The sequence below is a fragment of the Cydia strobilella genome, chromosome 1, assembly GCF_947568885.1.
Source record: "Cydia strobilella chromosome 1, ilCydStro3.1, whole genome shotgun sequence".
Lineage (NCBI taxonomy): Eukaryota > Metazoa > Arthropoda > Insecta > Lepidoptera > Tortricidae > Cydia > Cydia strobilella.
The window spans coordinates 11,766,121-11,782,398 of record NC_086041.1 but is presented as its reverse complement, the minus strand read 5'-3'; the positions used below and the strand labels follow the sequence as shown (position 1 = coordinate 11,782,398).

The 16,278-nt window shown below is 39.7% G+C and overlaps 1 protein-coding gene across 1 annotated transcript in view; it reads left to right on the top strand.

The window, feature by feature from the left end:
• LOC134741180 (protein unc-79 homolog) overlaps positions 1-16,278 on the top strand; it is a 45,815-nt gene that overhangs the window by 4,114 nt on the left and 25,423 nt on the right. The window contains exons 3-21 of the mRNA XM_063673959.1: positions 720-881; positions 2,166-2,336; positions 3,163-3,255; positions 3,872-4,057; positions 4,165-4,324; positions 4,561-4,633; positions 4,713-4,795; positions 4,887-5,018; positions 5,319-5,444; positions 5,969-6,090; positions 7,094-7,283; positions 8,142-8,241; positions 9,578-9,733; positions 11,394-11,496; positions 11,994-12,124; positions 12,710-12,815; positions 12,990-13,105; positions 13,353-13,496; positions 15,456-15,536. Coding sequence (XP_063530029.1) covers positions 720-881; positions 2,166-2,336; positions 3,163-3,255; positions 3,872-4,057; positions 4,165-4,324; positions 4,561-4,633; positions 4,713-4,795; positions 4,887-5,018; positions 5,319-5,444; positions 5,969-6,090; positions 7,094-7,283; positions 8,142-8,241; positions 9,578-9,733; positions 11,394-11,496; positions 11,994-12,124; positions 12,710-12,815; positions 12,990-13,105; positions 13,353-13,496; positions 15,456-15,536 — 2,435 coding nt within the window. The remainder of the gene's footprint in view (positions 1-719; positions 882-2,165; positions 2,337-3,162; positions 3,256-3,871; positions 4,058-4,164; positions 4,325-4,560; positions 4,634-4,712; positions 4,796-4,886; positions 5,019-5,318; positions 5,445-5,968; positions 6,091-7,093; positions 7,284-8,141; positions 8,242-9,577; positions 9,734-11,393; positions 11,497-11,993; positions 12,125-12,709; positions 12,816-12,989; positions 13,106-13,352; positions 13,497-15,455; positions 15,537-16,278) is intronic.

Here is a 16,278-nt window from a genome sequence, read left to right as displayed (position 1 = left end):
AAGCATGTTAGAAACACTTCAATGCATTATTTAAATATGATATGAGGTTGTTACCTACCACTTGTAGTTAAATACTACGTAAAGTATTTAAAAACTGGCCAAGTGCGAGTCGGACTCGCGCACGAACGGTCCCGTACCATTACGCAAAAAACCCACTTAAATATTTATTGGGAGCCCCACTTAAATATTTATTTTATTCTGTTTTTAGTATTTGATGTTATAGCGGCAACAGAAATACATCATCTGTGAAAATTTCAACTGTCTAGCTATCACGGTTCATGAGATACAGCCTGGTGACAGACAGACAGACAGACAGCGGGGTCTTAGTAATAGAGGGTCCCGTTTTTACCCTTTGGGTACGGAACCCGAAAAATGAATAAATCCAGAAGGTAGGTACACAGATAATTTTTTTAGCTTACTTATAGAGTACCGGCTAATAATAGCCATGTCAGATAAACGTCAGTCCATACATTGTGTATGACCATTGGCCGACTATTTTCGACAGAGGGGAACGTCTGTTAATGACTACTCCGTTTGGTTATATCCTCTAAGAATACATACTCATACAAAAAACCCATAGGTGATAATATTTATTGGCCGGTACTGTATATTCTGAGCACTCAACCTATATGAAATAGCCTTTCTATTTTAAAGAGTTTATTTTTGTGACGTGGTGTTAAAAACCTGAGCACTAATTTCAAAAATTGTTTTACCCCTAGGTGTGCTAAAAGATGTGCCCCGGTCTCCCCTGGAGATGATCCGAGATGCGGACAACGACGCCGACCGTATGTTCCTGTACCCCAACCTGGATTACAAGGGGTTGTTCAACGCCATCTCGCAGTTGGTAGATTCTGCTCCTCATCTACAATACGGGATGCAAGGTACGGGCGCATAATAGATAATAGTAGATTGTTAACCAAGGGTTGAAATGATGGGATGAAACCTTTCACCCGAGTGAAACACTCTACTTTTCATTTCGAATACGAGGAAAGTAAAATGCATGTGTTTTTTAAAAACATGACTAAGTATACATTTTTACACTATTTCTATATTTCACTATTTTTTGAGGGTACTTTCAATTAACAATTCACGCAGAAGTCGTTATTTATGGAATTGAGAGTCAAATATCAGAATGGAAATTGTATAACAAATCCATTTATACTCAAATTTCAATTGCTTATCGTAAAAAAAAAACCGGCCAAGTACGAGTCGGACTCGCGTTCCAAGGGTTCCGTACATTACACAATTTAAACAATGTATTTTTTATGTGAAACGTGAGTGAAATGCCTTTAAAAACTCGTAGGGGTCGGATCAAAACTGAGTAATTAAGTCCGACTCACGCTTGACTGCAGATTTCTAATAGGTTTTCCTGTGATCTATAGGTAAAGATCTATTTTGTGTATTTTTTTCGAAATTTTTGACCCAGTAGTTTCGGAGAAAATAGGCTGTGACAGACGGACAGACAGACAGACGGACAGACAGACGGACAGACAGACGGACAGACAGACGGACAGACAGACGGACAGACAGGCAGACGCACGAGTGATCCTATAAGGGTTCCGTTTTTTTCCTTTTGAGGTACGGAACCCTAAAAAAATAGTACTTCGAAAATAAAATGCTCTAGCGCAGACACGTATTATTTTCTGCACACCTTTTAGAACAACAATGACCCTCTTTCAGAGCATGAGAAATGAAAATGTACTTACCGAATTCGCGCTGTATAACAAAATTGATTTTTGACAGTGAACGTTGACCCTCTAACGCCTGAGGCACATGTACAGATAAGTATGCAAGCTGCGAAAAGTTTCCAAAAAGCAGAAAAAGTACTCGATAAATTCAGGAAAATTTCACAGGAAACAAAGGATACTTTCATTTTGGAAATTTGAAATTTCGATTCCCATACAAAATTGTTTTGGAAACTTTCCGACACATCAGTAGTCACATGACACGTTCTCTTGCTTATTAGACTGTGCTTTAAATACTAGGTACTCGCAGAAGTTGTAAGCCGAGCGTGCTCGAACAATTGAGTGAAATACTAATAGCACGGGACAGGTTTCGTTTATCGCTAATATCATCGTTCTTCCATCATACACGGGCTCATATAAACATGTAACAATCTCGTGACATACTATCTTTATTAATTATTTATATGATTTCTATTTCAGCATTCGGCCAAGCAGTTCTCCAATGCCTGGGCTGCCTGCTACCCTTTCTAGAATACGACATGATCGACAATCTCCCCTACCTGGTGGCGTACTGCGTCGCTGTTCTACCAGTGTCGCTGCATCAGGAGATCCTGCACTTGCTCTGCTATTACATACTACCGTTTACCATCAGTGAGTTAATAAATATTATATGGGAGATCTCATTAATATCTTATGCATTATGCAATCTATGATAAATACTAGAATAATGACCAACAGTACTTGAAAATATATTTTATTGGATTTATCGTGTGTTGTTGATTGTGTTATTTAATATGAGTTCCGACGAAAATATGAAATAAATATTAATTGTACTCCTACGAAATTGAGAGCGGAAGCAGAATTTACTTAAAATTACTTGCCACCGCTAAAATCAAAGGCGGTATGGATGCTTGTCAATTTTATAAATTGAAAAACTAAGAAAAATTGCTCACAGTTTATCAGAAAGTTTTTGTGGCATATTTTAAAGAACTGAATGTGACTATAAAATTGTCAACACTGTGGGAATTATACTCCATGCTTAAGGCAACGATGTATGTGAAGCATAATATCAACATAAAAAAACAATGTAAATTTAGTTATGTGGCAAAAACGACAGACGGCGAAAAAATCAAATATAATACATAATTAGACGAGTAATAAATTGAAGAACTACATGTGTAAAATATACGTGTGATAAAGACAGGTATAGGTGTTAGTTATATTTTGTGTCTAGTTTACTTTTAGTTTCTCTGGAAAGAAAACTTTAGTTTCGGGGAAATTTATTTATTTATTTCATTGCATTATTTGAAAAAAGCACTATACATGTACATCGGCGTGAAAAGGGGTTGTCGGCCTCATAACTATCCGGCCTCACTACGTTCGGCCGTCTATATACATTCGGCCGGCAACCCCTTACTTCCCAGCCTCTGTAGTATAGTACTATAAATACATATGTAATAAATGTATGTTTTCACAGCACGGAAGTACTCAGGACAAGAGGAAGAAAGTCAGGCTTCACAATCTGTTGCAGCCATCATCATGATGGTGTTCCAACATTCTAACAATCCAGGTACCTACCCATGGAGACTAATATAAAGGATAAAGGAGCAAAATCTCTATGTATGAAAAGTGTACACCAAAAAGAGTAAATAGGCGGCGCCATCATACACCGAAATGATATGTTATGACATGTAGTATTTTATATAGATGTACGCCCGTGCGACCGTGAGGGACAGAACATACGCAATGCGACAAAATTAAAAACACATTCCTGACAACATACCAAAAACCACCTACTTAATTTGGTCGGGTTATTTGTTGCCCCTCCCCCATTTCATCTCTACATTATTATACCTCTATGGTTCATGTCATACCCCAGAGCCTACCTAGCGCCGCCGGAGAGATTAGGAACTATTATTTACAACTGAAAGCTGGTCACTTTGCAACAGTTCTGCCATAAGAGATTGTCGTCCTTTCTGTACCGTCCATATACAAGTAAATAGGTAATGAAACAATATTGACTGTATATCTGCAAACAAGTTATTGCCACACTTCATTTTCGATATAGACTCACCTCACGTCAACTTACTTCTCATTAAGATTATAAGTATGTTACGTGAAGAAGCAGCGCTTAGATATTGGAGCTTTGAGTTAGTAAATCAAAACTTAAATTCCATTATTTTCAGCACATCATTGCCAGCTCCTAGAATGTCTGATGTCGCGAAAGAGCACCGTGGTAAAGGACGTGCTATGCGTGATAGCGTATGGAACATGGGGCGCTCGCGTCTCGGCCGCCAAGTTACTGTTCTACTACTGGCCGCCGTTCGACGCCAAGCTCTTCGACAGGAAGGGGCTGCTCTGCAAGTTCTCTAGTAAGTTTCATTCTTGATGCCTTGTTACTAACGAGGAGAAGCAAGCAAGTTTTTAATTAGATTGTCGATAAAGTAAGTATTTCCACTTATACTTTTTTTTCTGATAGATGATCTGGTCCCGTTCGCGTGTCAGCGCGACATGTGCCCAAGCAACGGCACCGCGGAGGCGGCTAAAGTTTGCCTGGACCATTGCATCAGCGTCACCTTTGCCAGTGACAGTCCCCCGCCACTGTATCTCTGCATCGAGTGCGCCAATGAGATACACAGGTTTGCATAAAGTACCATGTACAAAGGTAACTTAGTGCTGTTATTTATTGCTTTGCCAGCTTGACATATGCCCGAAGCAACAATGCCGCCGATACAGCCGAGGTTTGCCTAGCCCATTGCACCAGACATCACATTTACCAACGACATTACAGATACAAAAGTTCGGTAATTTAAAGTTATCGAAAATGTCATTATCTCCTCCGCTTACGAGTACTAATTATTTTATTACTTTACAGGGAGCATCCCAATCAACACTTCCTCGATATTTTACATCCTCAGCAACAAGTCTCCATGGTTTGTGAAAATAAGGTACGTAATATTCTTTTCTGACATGTGTCTGGCCAGTTTTTCGTTGAAGTATTTTTAAATTATTTTTAATGATTTTCAGAACTGCCGCTCTACCGATAAATCGGCCTACTCCATCTGTTTTTCTAACGAATGTGCCAATTACAATGGAATGCACCCAATAAGGTAATGTTACTCATTTTAAAGCCAAGTTTCCTAAGTTAACAATTTCTATTAGACATGTTTAACATAAACTGCATTTGAATTTATTCTGCAGATACTGCCAGCAGTGCCACGGCAACCGCCACAACAGTCGTCGCGGAGGAGACCACGTAGTTCACACTCGACTTCCACCCGCTTGGCACATGGACTCTGACATGCAAACCAACCTTGTGGAGGCCATCATAAGGTACTCTTTTATTAATGGCATTCTTTACAGATTCACTCATAACTATGTACAACTGTAAGTACGCTTAGGCCTTACTCGCACGAGAAAACTCAAAAATTACAAGTTGTGAACTGGAACGTGCAGGTATTTCAACGTCAGCCCTCAGATGACACGATTTATTGAAAATTGAAAACCAGTTAATACATTTAGATACATAGCGTCTGTTTCTTTCTAATCTGGATTACATTTTTGTAGAGCCTGGTATTATTAGTAGTAGAAGTATTTCTACTTTTCAAACTACATGAGTATCTTATTTGGCAGCCTACTCAAAGAAGCAAAGCCGATAAACATGGAGGATCCAGACAGTTCATCGGACCAGCTGAAGCCGCCGCTCAGCGTCGACCTACCCGACCCTATATCAATCGAGGATCGCCAGCTACTTGGCAGGTGAGTGATGTAGATGCCTGCTCAGTGTTTGTGCTATGTGCATAGATGAAGTACATGTGTCAGTTTTTCCATTCGCGAGTACCTACTGAAAACTAATTTCTGATTCAAAACGTCAACCACAGAACTACCTACTTTAATTATTAGAGGCGGTTCAGGCGGTACGTCAAAAAATGTATCGGCAAGCCGGAGTTAATTTGGTTTACGTTTTCTTCACTATCTGTAGAAATAAAGCTTAACTTCGTGCGTAAAAATACAGTGAACTGTGCGGAATTTTATTAGTTTAGCTGGTAGTAGGAGTACGTCCGTACTGTCCGTAGCTATAACACAGCTTCAAATACACAATTTCTAGATTCTCTCTTCACTTCAATGAATATATTATTCACGGAAATCTATTAGATGATAGTAGTTCTGACATAAATATTTTAGTGATGACAAGCCAGCTCTGAATTATGTGCTTGTAATGGCCGTAAGAGGATAAGTAATGGAAAAAGTCAGCTACCTACTAATACAACTGTTGTCTGTAGGTATGGCGTGTGGTTGATGGTAGGATTGTGCACGCCCAACCCCGACACGCCGGACGAGATCCTAGGCCGGTTGCTCTCCGTGCTGTTCCACTGGTTTCATGTCACCTCCTTCTCTTATACAGGTGAAACACACATTTACAAACTTTGTTAACAATTCCGTCTCATATTTATGTGACAAAATATGTACCAACTTTCTTCAGGTTTTACCACAACGCTTTTAATAAATGCGTGTTATTTTTCATCCATAGGAGAAAAGTTACAAATTAATGAGAAACTCTAAATGTAAAAAAAAAAATAAGTACCTACATTGGTCAAAATTAGGTTATAAATTATAAAGTTTTGGAGGTCTACTGTCGTACTACTTGTTTACTAAAGATATGAGCACTTTTTCTCAGTTTGGTTGAATAAATGTACTTTTGTATATACCACTTGTAAAAATAAAACTATTGTATTAAACTACTAAGGTTAGTCTATTAGGGTTCCGTACCTCAAAAAGAAAAAACGGAACCCTTATAGGATCACTCGTGCGTCTGTCTGTCTGTCTGTCTGTCCGTCCGTCCGTCTGTCACAGCCTATTTTCTCTGAAACTACTGGACCAATTAAGTTGAAATTTGGTACACATATATAAGTTTGTGACCCAAAGATGGACATGTAACGTAAACATATTAATTTTAAACATGGGGGCCACTTTAGTAAATGAGAAAATTAAAAAATAAAGTTTGTCAAACTATATCGTGTTACATATCAAATGAAAGAGCTCATTGTGAGAATCTCAAATATTTTTTTTTATAATTTTAAGATAAAAAGTTTAGAAGTTATTTAAGAAAATAGGCAAAAAATTACCTATCCCCCCTTTATCTCCGAAACTACTGGGTCAATTTAAAAAAAAAAATTCACAAAATAGATCTTTACCTATAGATCACCGGAAAACCTATTAGAAGTTTATTTAACCTATTAGAGTTTTTGATCCGACCCCTACGGGTTTTTAGACATTTCACATAAAAAATACATTGTTTAAATTGTGTAATGTACGGAACCCTTGACTCGCACTTGGCCGGTTTTTTTATGTTCATCTTTAATTAAAAAATATACTTTTTAACATATCTCTATGTGACTATTCTACAGGAGAGTTAGCAAACTTGGTAGAAAAATTAAAGAACGAGCACGTATGCCCCTGGCTGCGAGACATCGCGGCTTCTCACCGCGCCGTGCTCGTGGCGTGTCTACTCCCGCACCCGCCGCACTACATGCGGCAAGCCGGCCATTGGGACAACCTGGCCACTAAGACACACCATCTCAAGGACGGACTTAACAGGTCGGTTTTAGGAGGTGGTCACAGTCTTTACAAGAGTTAAACAACTTGATAGACATCATCGCGGCTTCTCACCGCGCCGTGCTCGTGGCGTGTCTACTCCCGCACCCGCCGCACTACATGCGGCAAGCCGGCCATTGGGACAACCTAGCCACTAAGACACACCATCTCAAGGACGGACTTAACAGGTCGGATTTAGGAGGTGGTCACAGTCTTTACAAGAGTTAAACAACTTGGTAGACATCATCGCGGCTTCTCACCGCGCCGTGCTCGTGGCGTGTCTACTCCCGCACCCGCCGCACTACATGCGGCAAGCCGGCCATTGGGACAACCTGGCCACTAAGACACACCATCTCAAGGACGGACTTAACAGGTCGGATTTAGGAGGTGGTCACAGTCTTTACAAGAGTTAAACAACTTGGTAGGCATCATGGCGGCTTCTCACCGCGCCGTGCTCGTGGCGTGTCTACTCCCGCACCCGCCGCACTCATTACTCATTGTTTTCATAGACCCCTCGATACCGATACCTTCAGAAGTTAAGGACCAGTGATTCTCCTGGACCTGAACCGATCTATAAGTTAACATCTGTTAAAATCAATTAATGTTAAATATATTAATAACGGGTCACTCACGTGTTTTAAGTCGAAAACGCTCGACATGTTTCACTCCGTACCGCCTAGTCGAGTAGAGTCTGCGCCGGTCCGTCACCGTCGACGCAAGCTCCTGATGACGCTCCTCGGTACGGAGTGAAACATGTCGAGCGTTTTCGACTTAAAACACGTGAGTGACCCGTTATTAATATATTTAATATGTCTATGTCTCACGGAAGTTTTGTTATTCAATTAATGTTGTTGATTGCAGGCTCTACTGCTTGATTCCATATGGCATTATCACGCAGTCCATATGGGACTACATCATGCCCGCGTGGATGGAAGCCATTTGCTCCGACGTGCCTGAGAAGGTAATACATATGGCTTAAGTCCCTAATCAAATATTTGAGTTTTTATTTTATTTTTTATTTTATTTATTAAGTATATATATAGGTATAGTCGTCCATGTCGTTTCCGACAACGGCGACCGTTACAAACTCCTCTGATGAGCACGTATATGGCTCGCAAAACCGAACTTTGTTTTAAATATCCGGTCGCACTGTGTACAATAAAGCTTCCCTTGTTCATTATAAGTATATGCGTAGGACGGCTTAGGTCGAGACTTCCGTTGAAGGCGCTTTTGGTCCAGGTGTTCAAGTCGAGCTTCTTCGAAAGTAGCTACACCTTCTCTTACCTTATTGCGCCATTCCGGTCTCTTAACCGCAAGGTCCTCCCAACGCTCAGATGGGATGTCGCAAGCTTTAAATTAAATTAAATTAAATAATCATTTATTTTCAGGCATGGCCCATAGAGGTGTTAGTAACAAAAAAAAAAATTAAATACTAATGTTAAAAAGTACAATTAATTAAAACCTACCATGCACATCAATATACTTAGAGCTAGGACTAAATACCGGGTGAGCCGTACTTATTTATAACACATAAAGCATTTACTATTCCATTAAAATTTAAAATTAGCTTTGAGATGGCGCTTGAGAACGTCTTTATACCGCAGAAACTGCCCCCCGTGGCTACGTTTCCTATCCTTGAGTTCCGAATAGAAAACGGATTTAGGGAGTCTAGGTAGGGTAGGGGGGTAGGGGGGGGGGGGGGGGTAGGGGGGGGGGTAGGTTAGTCGTGTAGTTAGTTTAGGGGGTATTTATTAAGTACATCCACATCGTATGTATTACATATGTTGCATTAAAATTGTGTCAAGGTACTTCACCTGATACAGTACGACAATTAAGGAGTACATAGCGTTGACTGTGTATAATAGGACTGGGAACGAGATCTTAAACTATACATAACAAGAAACATTAAATTTTTAAAACAATTAACTATTATATACATTATTTACAATTTTACGGCAATCCTTAAACAAATTAATAAATACTAATACTAATGGTTTACTACTACTATTTAGTTTTCAGACACAAAAGATCTTTTTTTTTAAATTCTATTTATGTTCAAATCATACATTAAATCAAACAGAAAAGTGCAGTATCGACGCTGCATTCGTGGATACATTTTACATTTAAACATTTTGGCTGTAAATAGTGCTCAATTAAAATAAAGATGAAAGTACCTATACATTTCTTTCGCCTTTACACAACAAAGCGGTATCGTTTTTCTGAGGATGTCCCTTTTAAATCTAGATCCGCGGTTCGGTAAGTAGACTTAAATTAGTTAAATTGCACTTTAATTTCAGGAGCTGATCGAGTTAAAAGTTCCCGTTGCCAAGATCCTAGAGCCAGATGGCGCTATGTTGGGCTTGGACGAGCGCAACCTGTATAACTTCGCTGTGCTGCGCGTCAGTGACACGCCCTCGCCCGAGACAGTCCTCCCCGTGTTGGAGTGGTTTCAGGTAACGAACATGTCAAACTGTTACGTTACGGCCCGGCCACGACATCGCGCGGCGGCGGCAGCGGCGAGCGGCGACCATTGGTTGGAGCGAGACACAGCGATCGGACCTTTCGTTCCCACCTATGGCCGCCGCTCGCCGCTGCCGCCGCCGCGCGATGTCGTGGCCGGGCTCGACAGCTGAAGAAGATGGCGCTATCCTCGGCCACATGTTTTGTGGTAACTGAATTGTAAAAGGTTAACATTTGACAACCACAGTTACCGCATAATGTACGGAGCCGTACAGCGCCATCTATAATTAGCTGTCTAGCCGAAGCACGACTTTTTCTTGAAATGTACATGTCTAAACAATAAATATTTGCCCGTTAGGGTGGTATTCCACCTGTCGAGTGTGTATTTGCGTCTCACATTTTGCTTAGTGAAAGAGTGAGACGAAATGCACATTGGACCATAAATTGGCCAGGTGTAATACCAACCTGACAAATAACTTCAGAGCACACTAGATACTTGGTGCGAACAGTGCAGTAAGTCAAGATCCCGGAGCCCTTCACACTGTGCATCTGCGTATAGGGCCGTGTTAAAGTTTTAGTGGGTGGAACCATAAGATAAACCTTTCGTCTCTTGTGTCAATGCTGGGGTTTTATGTGACCATGTAACTAAAGCCAATAATATCTCTGTAATGGTGGAAAGTTCATCATTGCGTTAATAGGGAATATAACGCGAAACTCCGCGCAGGGGGCGCCACTACCACAATCTCAGGATCTATCGCGAAACAAGAAAGTCGGAATTTCATTATCTAACATATCTGTCACTCTTGCCTATTCGAACGATAAAGAGTCAGATAGCGGAATTTTCGAATTCGCGTTTTCCGGTAGGTCCTCTGTAAGCAGGGACCGGCCCGCTATCCCTTATCGGGGTTTTATAAGGGTATTGCATAAGGCTTAACTCACCATACCCTTTGCCAGACGAAACCCTTTGTTTTACTTTTAAAAACCCTTATATAAAGCTACCACATTTGAGTAATCGGTAGCCCAAATACCCTTACAAAACACTTATCATCCGCTCACCAACACCTTGCATATTGCTTATAAGGGTTAGCCTTATAAAGGGCTTCACTTTTAGCATATAAGCGTGCTAATTTAAGTCGTCTACCTTGTTCATAAAGCACACATTACTTCGAATCCGAGCGATCGTCGGCGGCGACGGCGGCGTTCTTTGACTAGGCACGTATTTTCTTTCCTTTTCATACACTACCGTAGATATATACTAATCCTGTCTCTTTCACGCAAAGGGAAACCTTTATAAAAAGCGCTTAAAGATAAGGGTAACCCTTATTAAGGGCTAGCCTTATTTTTGGTTAGCTTTTCGGTAAGGGTTAGTCAAAGGTAGGGGTATGAATGGGCTTGCAGTTCAAAAGGGAAAGTCTTTCAATGTGTTAGCCGTGTTTAAGTGTCGCCCATTGAAAGGGTTTTATCGCGGAAAGGGTTGTCCGGTCCCTGTCTGTAAGCAAACCACCTTGATGCATGACATATTTCATTATGTATGAAAACTTGTTAAAAACCGTTGTGTATGTATTAGTTTTTCTATGGTTTACTAAAGGGGCTAGTGCTGCACTCTGGTGGCAGAACATTGCAGTAATACCCCCTATTATACTTTCTTCCCAGACTATCTCGCTGCTGGAGGTGAAGATCCCATTGTCGCAGCTATTCGATTTGTTCAGCCACTGCGTCGTCAATCTCCCTGAAAAGATCTTCAAGCCTCCTATGGGTATGTAATGTATACAAAAATACAAATACAATTTTTTTTATTTTATAAAACAGGTAAGCAATATTTTTGCCCCTGTGGTGGGAGGCACCGCTCTTTCGTGATTATTGATAACTAATACCTACTAAGCTAAGCTATACTATTACAAATACGCCTTTGGTATGAAATACATCAAGTAGGATTAATAGGGGATCGGACTGGCTAGTCAAATCAGTCAGTTTGAAGGAAGCGAAATGTGAAAGCGCTCAGTATGAATGAAGTTTGCATGAACGGCTAGCATATTATATCCTACCACATGTCGGAGGAGTAAAAAAAAAAAGGTTAAAGTATGTGATTTTTTGTTATATTCTGAGTAGTTATTATTTTAATAAAATAATTTATTTTGATTATTATTCGATTCCCAGTTGACTGAATCCAATTTATGTATTTACGTGCGTGTAACTGCCACTCCATTATGTTGAGTAACGTGTTATTGATTTTATGCCATGAATAATTTTTAGCCGGTAGCAAGAGTAAGGAGGACCCAGAGTGTCCGGAGATGAACGAGAAGGACACGAAAGAGAAGGAAGACTCGCTGCGGCCGCAGAATCTTACTTGTTGCATACTCATGCTGGATATATTGCTAAAACAGGTATACATTGTTCATAGGGAATGCATTTTTTTTAATACTACGTCGGTGGCAAACAAGCATACGGCCCGCCTGATGTTAAGCAGTCTCCGTAGCCTATGTACGCCTGCAACTCCAGAGGAGTTACATGCGCGTTGCCGACCCTAACACTCCTCTCCCTCGTTGAGCTCTGACAACCTTACTCACCGGCAGGAACACAACACTAGCAATACCGCGATACCAGAATCTCGAAATACCCGGATCCCGCATGCAATTTACCGCTACTTTTTGTTTTTAATCTTCATATTTATTACCAATTCGTAAAATTGTATCCAACTTGCGGGATCCCGTGAATACCGGGATCCAGCGGGACTGAAAATGACAATCCCGCTGAATACCGTCATTGAATTCCTCATGTGGGATTGCATTCCCTAATTGCTTATTTAAAACTAAAGCAAATTACTCACTCACTCTTGAAAATCGTCTGCTCTGTATGAATTAATACTGATTTTACGGGAGTGCTTCTGTTCTATTATACTACACATGATGTAAAATACCTTATTAGCGTTTGGATCCCTTTTTTTATTTATTTACAATATTGTTTTATAGATGGAGCTCCAGCAACGTCGAGTCAACATACAGAATGTGAGCAGCGAAGCTACAAAGTTGTTGCGTTTGATGTTGAAGTCGAGCCAGAGCAATACCATTGAACATGGTGAGATTTTCCGCCAGTCAATGTACATAATTGAACTATGGTATTTCTTAGGCAGAATATGTTTGCAGCACTGCACTGCATTTACGTTGCGTGAATGACTGATACTGTAGTAATTTTAGAGTTTTCAGAGGATGCATATTTATTAAATACCTGTGCATGAACTTTGTTCCATAGCTCGTTGCCTGTCCGAAGGAGCTTGTTCATATTGCGAGGCGGCAGCGTTGTGGCATCAGCTTGCCGTCCAGCTAGTTCGGGCTCTGGTCCCGGACAAGCCGAAACCGCAGCCAACGGTTGGTACAGTTTTTTGCCGTAAAGAAGGTCTACTATAGATCTCTGAAACAAATAAGCATGTTCTTAACTGGTTTTAAATTTGACAAGGGCGCTTAGACTGCCTAGACACTTCATTCTTCATATCACGCGAATCCACGTTGATAGGTATTGAGGATTAATTAGAATTCAATACTTACTGCACGGACGCACGTTCCGGCTTACGAGAGGTTAAGTGTTCGGGCGCCACTGTAAAGTAGTTACTTCCAGCCCCCCAGAGAAGAGCCATGGCTTGACAAGAAGGAAGACGAGCGCAGCAAGTCCGGCACGCCGGCCGCCCCCGACGCTTTACTGTCCGTCGCGCACCCGCTCGACAAGAGCTCGGTCGGAGGCGTGCTGGTGCATATGCCGCATGTGCGTATTTATTGTTATCATTCGTTTTATAGTAATAGCTACGTTGTTTGATACCTACACTTTTTTACACACAATGAGGGTTTTCATGAACTTGCGATTTGCCAGATGACTTCTGACTTTAATTCTTACTACACGTACAGGCAAGTAGTAAAGAGGACTATTTTTTAAATTAAAACGGTTTACTCACGTATTATTTAGTCGAATGATCGCTCGATCAGTTTCGATCCGTTTTGACACGGCGCGCGTTCGATCGCTAGGGACTTTTTCAGTTTGAATAGCTTTTCGATCCTAATGGGAGATAAAAAAATGCCCAAACAGTTTCCCTTTGCCCATTCCGTTTCTATTTTAATGGATTTTTTATGATGGTATCGGAATAGACGGTATGAAAAATTTATGGACATGTTCGGGCACTTTTTTCTCCTATTATAATCGAATAAGGTCTTGATTCTGAATACAAAAAAGGTTAAATAATTATAAAAGGGGCGTGGACAACTTTAAATAAAATAGCCCAAACATTTCTGCGAGCAAACCCTCATTGAGACCTATTATTATAAAGAAGAGTGTAATAAAAGTTATACATTTTACATCATGTCGAGAAAACGATTCTTGATTTAAACAATAACCTCTAACTAAAAGTGGACTGTAGGCTAAGTCAAAGCTTCATCATGGCTTGTTTGTCGGGATCAATGACCGTCGCTGCATGCACCCGTAGCTCCCGGTGTTTAGCTCATGGATGTATGTTATCTGTCTACGAGATATCCTTTGGGTGGCGTGTAAACATTAGCGTAGGGTTCAACACTATTGGAACCCATAATACCTTATCCTACAAAAAGTAGTTAAAATGTAGTGACATTTTATCTACATATAGGTATATATTTCTATTTAGGCAGAGCAACTGCGCATATATTTAAAGCACGACAAGCTAAGCACAACAAGCGAACAATAGGTATAACTAGATTAAGGGCCACTTGCACAAACCACACTTGACAGACTGATCAACGTCAATCAGCAGTGAACTATGAACCTTCCTATACAATAAACTTTAGCGAACATTTTAACGGTGACAGGCGGTTTGGTGCAACTGACCCGAAGAGAATACACTGATTTGACTTAAATTGCCTCGAAGGATGTCTCGTAGAGGTAGGATCTGCGGTATTGTATCTTTGCGTCATTAATGAAACGTAGATTCAATGTTACCTTCTATCTTATTCTATAATACTAGGTAAGTGATTTGGCCAGATGTATTAAGTCTTTGAAATCTACAAACACACACATTTTATGTACATAGTTACTTCAATTTACATTAAAACACAAGTTTTGATTTCAAATCACACGGAATTACAATAAACACTACCAGTATTTTTCAGTTTAAAAAAGAAGTTTAACCAATATACTCTACAATACCAATATACACCGCTATCAAATGTGGAATATATGTTATTTTATTTCGGCACACGAAGTTCGTTAGTCCAAGTTTGTAAGTTTGACTAACGAACTCTTTAGACTTACACTTCTGGCCAGCGATTTCATGACTATTTCCCTCTTACATATCTCTCTACATTTGATTTTCTCTTCCCAGTACAAAATACCCAAAAATGGTTGTGCTTTATAGTACTTATCGTCGCTACAACAAACCTAACCAATATTTAAAAGTCTAATAATTTACCACAACGTGGGGTCTAAACATTTTTTTTTGGAACTAGTTACCCAGGAACTGTTAATAGTACAGTGACACCAATAGAGTTAAAGAAATTAAACTTAGTTTTTCTATTTAAGTGGCTGTGTATTTGCCTGGAATATTAATACCTAGTTGCCTTCTCTTGAAGTGACGATGTTGAAATCCAAGTCCACCTATTTGGTGTTTATGAATTACCTACACATTGCATTAGAGTTGTAGCAACAAAGTACTATAAAGTAGCCGATTTTTGGAGTTAAATGTATGTCTATATAGATGTATAGTTTGTTCATTTCATGCAACTGTCAATCATAAACGACGTCGATTCGGAAGCGACCCTGACTAAGTCGTCAGCCGACACGCAAGTATGTTCTTCCCTGCTCTTGTTTGTCATTGTGTGCTTTATATGTGAAGGAATAAGGTCTATGTTGCAGTGGTGAATCTATTTAAATTTAACTTGTATCTGCAACATAGACAATTAATATTTCTTAAACCTTAACGACTTCATTGGGCTTTTATGTTTTAAAGAATCACATCAACTTATTAATATTTTATATTCCTTTTCTAGTTAACTTGGCTTTTATTCTTGCCGACACGACACTGGCATGCATGCATACTGATGTTATTATAGATCTAACATTATCAGATTTTACTTTACTTTGTAATATGTTAAGTTCAATGAAGTCTTTTTTTTCTTATTTAATATCATACATCTTATTTGTTATTAGCTTTGAATATTTAACCTACCTTGCTTATTTTTGTTTTGTATACATAGTTGCTATGGATATGGAATAATATTAAGAACTAAATCTACAAAATAAAACGCTAAAATCGAGTCATAAATTTCACTTCATTTGCTTTAAAACAAAGGTAAAATGGTGAGCTTTGCTAATTTATTGAATTAATAAACATGTCGGAACAGACGTTACTGTAAGAGACTCTGACCACTCTAACTTTGCACAAACATGACAGTAAGAATGCATACATATCCCTAAGCTCCATGACGTAGCACTTGGCATGAAAACTTAGCGTGGTCCGACTCTAACTATTGGCAGTGTAAACTTACACTACCTAAATTGTACCTTATAAAATAATGCTGGTGTATGT